Here is a 6619-nt window from a genome sequence, read left to right as displayed (position 1 = left end):
GATCTATTTAAAAGTTGTTACTGATCTTGAGATATTTTATAATAATCATTCATTACTTCTCATGCAGTTTATTTATTTCCTTACTTCCTTTCCTCACTGGCCTATTTTCCTCTGATGGAGGACCGTCAGCCATAATACAAATGCAGATAATACAAAAATATTTACTGAAACTATACAGATAAAACAGAATGAAATTGAAAAATTGACTAAAATTAATCAAACTTGTCTCTCAGAGCGTCAAAAAAATGGAAAAGGAAACTTTCAGTTACAAAATAAATATAGAGAGTTATGGGGTCTTCTGACTGGCCAGATAGTACTACATTGGATCCTTCTCTCTGGTTACGGTTCATTTTCCTTTTGCCTATACACTCACACACCGAATAGTCTGGCCTATTTATGTATTCTCCTCTGTCCTCATACACCTGACAACACTGTGATTACTAGACAATTCTTCTTCACCCAAGGGGTTAACTACTGCACTGTAATTGTTCAGTGGCTACTTTCCTCTTGGTAAGGGTAGAAGAGACTCTTTAGCTATGGTAAGCAGCTCTTCTAGCAGAAGGACACTCCAAAATCAAACCATTGTTCTCTATTCCTGGGTAGTGCCATAGCCTCTGTACCATGGTCTTACACTGCCTTGGGTTAGAGTTCTCTTGCTTGAGGGTACACTTGGGCACACTTTTCTATCTAGTTTCTCTTCCTCTTGTTCTGTTTAAGTTTTTATATCTTAAATAGGAAATATTTATTTTAATATTGTTACTATTCCTAAAATGTTCTATTTTTCCTTATCTCCTTATTTCCTTATTTCCTTTCCTCACTGGGTTATTTTCCCTGTTGGGGCCCCTGGGCTTATAGCATCCTGCTTTTCCAACTAGGGTTGTAGCTTAGCATTTAATAATAATAATAATAATAATGGAGGACCGTCAGCCATCTTGGATTGACCAAGTGTAAACCAAACTCAAAATGAGGTGCTGCTATCTAAGATAATAACTCAGATTAGATCTATGATGGCGGCGCAGCACATGATGGCGAATAAAGATTTTCCCAGCTCGTTTTCTTCCTACTCGAAGTTCACCTTGACGTTGTGTGCTGGGGAGAAAAGTTTGGCCCAAAAAGGAGTTGTTTTTCGTATAAAGGTCATTCTGGAAGAGCTCCACATAAATCAAAAGAGGCAAAATGATTTGAAATGGTTCGTGGAAGGGTTATTTTTAGCATTATTTACCTAGATCTTTGGCTTGTCGAGTTACATTTGACCAGAGCAATAACTATTCTTTTGTTAATTGCTATTAATATTGCCGGGTTTTTTCTAATGTTAATGTGTATTAAAGGTTGACTGGTTGATGTCCCTAGACTGCAAAAATGTCCTTAATCCTAAAGGCTAATCAATGTACAGCTTATCACCCGTGTCTATATTAAGAACCCACCTCATTATGTAAAGTCCAACGTAAGATATTTTAAATTAAATTCCTGATTGATATTTCACGATTTTGACGTTTCTGTTTTTAAAAGTATTAAATTTGTTCTCATTTAATTATTTCCTTATTTCCTTTCATCACTGGGCTATTTTTTCCCTATTGGAGCCCTTGGGCTCATAGCATCTTGCTTTTCCAACTAGGGTTGTAGCTTTGCTAGTAATTATAATAATAATAATCAGTTCTTGACACTAGTATACATCTAAGCTGCATATCCTTAATCTAGCCTAACCTTACCATTCTCTGTAGGTGCTACTTTATGTTTGTAAAGTTGTCTTGGTCTCGACCAGCATCCACTCTTGGGGCATTTGTATATCAGCGGCCAGTTCCTCCCGCGTGCATAGAAAACGAGAATTTTCTTCCTATTTTGTAAGACGTTTGTAAAACCTCTACATTAAGAACACCAGCAAACTCAGATTTTCCCTCCTAACCTAACCTAAAAGCCATGTCCTTACCTATTTTCCAGTTGGGGTGCTAATGCCCCCCTGCGACCCGACTTAAATTGCCATATCCATAGCCGGTGTGACGGTCTGAACGATCCCCTGGTCTCAGAATTCTCCTTGATAACCTGCGCATGCGCGAACATTACCGATTGCCAGTGCATACGAGGTTGATGTTTTATTTTCCTGTAATGTTAGCGTGCGCAGCTCAACATAACCGCTTGCCAGTACATACGAGCTTGATGTTTTATTTTCATGCGAGCGAAGCGAGCGAATGGTGGAAAAGAACCATTATACTATGTCAAGGAGAATTCTGAGACCGGGGGATCGTTCAGACCGTCACACCGGCTATTATCACACATACACCCCTCACTTTTTTGTCCTTTACTTTCTTCATTCGCACTTACTCTTTTCTATCTTGCTGTGTAACTTTTTAAAATATTTTGATTTCATAGTATTCCCTTAGTTGCACCTTGGATTGGACGACCTACTTTTCTTAAATTCAGTCCAATCCAACACAGTCCTCCCGTCAGAAACTGACTAAGGTTTTGTTTCTTTACTCATCATAGATCATTTTATCTCTGATCAGTAATACTGAAGTTCAAAGCCCTACTCTAGGTTGTTGCCTAATTGTAGGTTAAACCTAACTTAATCAAGTTAATTCAGTTATTAGCCCAAATGCAGATTTTCAAAGTTTTGACGTGCAGTAATACAGTCTTATAGAACAGGTTAGGTTACAGTTAACTGATCTAGTGTCTTGACCTAATTTACATCTTTATTGTACAATGGATCTGATTATGGTTAAAGGATTAAAGGTCACTCATGAATGGCAGTCAAGGGATAGGTCAATATCCTAGAGACTGACCATACATGTAATCAGTGCCCTTGCCCCCTCTCCATCAACCATCAAGCTTGGACTAAGGATGGCCAGGTAATGGCTGCTGAGTAGGCTTACAGGCTCCACCAAACTCCCGTCCCTATCTCACAAGGACGATGATGTTGGAGACACGTCTCGAAACTATTGAACCGTCCAACTGATTGCGACAGGGACGTTCTTAATAAGTTACTACAATCCTAAGAAGGGTGGCTTAATCCTTACAAAGGTTAAGATGAAGTAGTAAGAGTAAATTCATCTTCAGTATATGAATTTCCCTGTTAAATTTTTTGCTTTTTGAGGTCGGATGTGAAACAAGCGATTTTTTATAATCTCTGCTCTGCACCTTCTGCCTGATCTCCTATCAGATGTAGGTCTTCAAGGGACTGTGCTTCGACCTGTATGCAGCACCCCCAAGTGTTCACGAGAGTGTTCACTCTAGTTTTAACCTGGGCTCGTCCCAATAGCATTCGTCTCTTGCATTACCTAGACGATTGGCCGATTCTATCAGAAAAAGGCTATTCGCATTTTGTTACGATGTTGGAAATCGCCATAAGTCACGAGAAGTCTTCTCCGCAACCATATCAAAATCTGGTTTATCAGAGGATACAATTAAACACCCTGTTAGGCAAGTTTTTTCAGTCCCAGAACAGAATAGTGAAACTAAGGCACCTTCCACCTGTTGAGATACTACCACGAGAGAGTTAGTTATATTATTTGGTCATTTAACATTGAATCCTTCTCATGGTTACAGTTTATTTTTCCTTTGCCTACACATACACTGAATAATATGGCCTGCTTTTTACACATTGTTCTCTTTCCTCATACACCTGACAAAAAAAAAAAAAAAAAAAAAATCTTACTATATTGTGTTGCCTTTCTAAGTTAAAAAGTGTCCTATCTTCAATGCTGTCTGTAGTTGTACTGTTTATATGCATATGAAAAATTGTATAAATTAGAATGATTATACTTTACATATTATTCATTAAAGTATTCCTTTTCATCAGTCATTTATGTTGCATTAACGATATTTATACCCATAATGTACCATGCTGAGTACAGAATTTATAGCCTAATATGTTTTTCAGGTTCACAAAATGGAAGAAGTTGAGTTTTCGAAACCAGTTCATGTTCAAAGATTAGAGCAAGCCCTCAAGCTTGATCCATTTCTGAATTATGTTCAAAATGTGATCAACCAACCTATCAGGTAAGGACCATATTTTAATTAATGTGCTGTAATTTTGTAATGAGGTCTCCATGTGGCAAATGTTTGTACTGTAATGTTTTTGGAATTTCTATGATCCTTCCTTCTAGTTGCTTAGATGAAGTATAGTTTTATAATAAGTTCATTCATTGCAAGTCCATCAATCATATTAAGCCTTCAATTGAAGACTGCAGTCCCCAGACACTCAGTCATTTGGAACTGCATGTGATGAGTGGGTAGATATAATCCAAAGGCAAGACAATCTTATGACAAAAAACTATGTTAAAATACTGTAGTACGGTAATAGCTAATGCCTATAAGGACACAAAACATAACTAAATGATTCCAGCACTAAAATAAATTAAGATAGCAAACCAAACTAATTATTTAACACTTATTGTAAGGAAAAATAACTAAAGTACTGTGAAATAAAATTTGAATTCTTCTGGAGACGTAAACATTGTGAGGTGCAAGAGGTTGGTGGTCCTTGCCAAGTATATGAACCTTTCAGTCTCTTCTTCCCTGGATTGATGGTACTACACTGGGCATCCCAGGAGGAGAGGTTATGTAAAGACTTATCTTTTGTTAAGTATCAAAAGCTTGCCCTTTGTGGATACAGTATAAATTATATAAAGTGGAGGAAATTATCAACATAATAAATTATATTATTATTATGTTTCTTTGTCACCTTGACCAAAGTAGAGGAAGATCTAGAGGCTGACCTAGACACACAAAACTTGGCAGAAGTAGTTTATCCCTCTTGACTAGTAAAATCTAGTACAGGTACTTTGATGGTGTGACCGTGTAGCAGGTAACCAATCCTTTACTGTCTCAGAGTTAGTTGCACGCGCAGTTTGGTCCACAAATAATACCATGAAGCAGATAGTGGTCCATCCAGTGAAGAAATGAGGACACGGCAGAACCATTTTTGGATCACCGTAACAAGTTGGCGGAAGTAAACCTACATTACTGGACAAAACACAAAAAATAGCACAAGCACAAAGAAGTACATATAATCCAAAAGCAATAACTCAATAGTTTTTGTTGAGAGCATTATAGATACAAACTGCAAGGAGGATAGTTTTTACCTATGTGTGTATCTACTGTACTGGGTACTCTATTTGCTTATTGAGGTCAATTTAGTTTTGCTGTATGGTGTTTAGATGTGAAATGTGCTTTCTACTGTCTTTTGGCATCTTCATTTTCTGTCTGTATTTCCATAGATTTAGCTCTTTCATCTATGTCCATTATCTAAGATTTTCTTTTTTGCCATACTGATTTTGCCCTGGTACGTCTATATCATCTACTTTTTTGACTAACTACTCTTTATGTTTAAAATAATTTAATTAAATTACTATTATTGTGACTATACTGTAGTCTTTTATGAATTCAGTACTAAATTAATGCAAATTAGTTTTATCATTACAGTATTAATGTTATAATTAATCAATCATTACAGTGTTAATGTTATAATTAATCCTAGAAGTATAGAATTATTACTTAGTTTAATGACTGGAATATGTGTAATGATTGAAATATGTATTTACTTTGTCTCATTCCATTGTTACGAGTAACAAACTTTTTCTTCACCTTTCACTTGAGAAAAATGTCCTGTTACATATTATATATGATCGAGGGATACATTATTACAGTATTATCATTATTATTAATTGCTAAGTTACAACCCTAGTTGGAAAAGCAGGTTGCTATAAGCCCAAGAGCTCCAATAGGGAAATTAGCCCAGTGAAGAAAGGAAATAAATAAACTATAAGAAAAGTAAGGAAAATTACAACAAAATATTTTAAGAACAGAAACAACATTAAAATAAGTCTCTTTTTTATAAGCTATAAAAACTTAAGAAAAAAAAATAAACAAGAGGAAGAGAAATGATAGAATAATGTGCCTGAGTGTACCCTCAAGCAAGAGAACTCTACCCCAAGACAATGGAAGACCATGGTACAGAGGCTATGGCATGGCCCAAGACTAGAGAATAATGGTTTGAAGAATTGCTTACTATATCTAAAGTCTTTTCTACCCATACCAAGAGGAAAGTAGCCACTAAACAATTACAGTGTAGTAGTTAACCCTTGAGCAAAGAAGAAATGTTTGGTAATTTCAGTGTTGTCAGGAGTATGAGGACAGAGGAGAATGGGGAAAGAATAGGCCAGACTATTTGGTGTATATGTAGGCGAAGGAAAAATGAGCCGTAACAAGAGAGAAGGATCCAATGTAGTTATGTCTGGCCAGTCAAAGGACCCATTAACACTCTTGTGGTAGTTATTGGGTAGTTAATGTCAGCCCTCTCTCATTCTCACTCAGTGGGGTGTAGATTTGCATTAGTATTAGGTCATTGCAGGTCATTGATCATTTTAGTCTTATCATTTCTCAGACCATTGGTGAAATCCTTATGTGGGAACTTGGCCAAGGTTCTATGAATTTAATTAAGAACCCTTTTGAGCCTCTTCAAGAACTTGTACACATTATTTAATTTTGAAGACAGTTTTTGTTCCTACAAGAATATAAACCCTTGCCCTTTGATAGTATGATTTCAGCAAGGCTGGAACTCTGCTGTTAAAACTTAGAATGAGATGTCCGTAGTTTCTTTGGGGGAGGGGGGGGGTTGGCAGGG

At 36.6% G+C, this 6619-nt stretch overlaps 1 protein-coding gene across 2 annotated transcripts in view; it reads left to right on the top strand.

The window, feature by feature from the left end:
- The first annotated feature begins 1025 nt into the window (after positions 1-1025).
- The window catches only part of Ino80 (chromatin-remodeling ATPase INO80), a 58124-nt gene continuing 52530 nt past the window's right edge, over positions 1026-6619 (top strand). For both annotated transcript variants that reach the window (XM_068393111.1, XM_068393110.1), the window contains exons 1-2: positions 1026-1189; positions 3875-3993. In XM_068393111.1, the coding sequence (XP_068249212.1) occupies positions 1187-1189; positions 3875-3993 (122 nt within the window). In that variant the 5' untranslated portion in view covers positions 1026-1186. The remainder of the gene's footprint in view (positions 1190-3874; positions 3994-6619) is intronic.

The sequence above is a fragment of the Palaemon carinicauda genome, chromosome 19 (assembly GCF_036898095.1).
Source record: "Palaemon carinicauda isolate YSFRI2023 chromosome 19, ASM3689809v2, whole genome shotgun sequence".
Lineage (NCBI taxonomy): Eukaryota > Metazoa > Arthropoda > Malacostraca > Decapoda > Palaemonidae > Palaemon > Palaemon carinicauda.
Note: the sequence above shows the minus strand (reverse complement) of the source record. Positions and strands in the feature narration are given on the sequence as shown.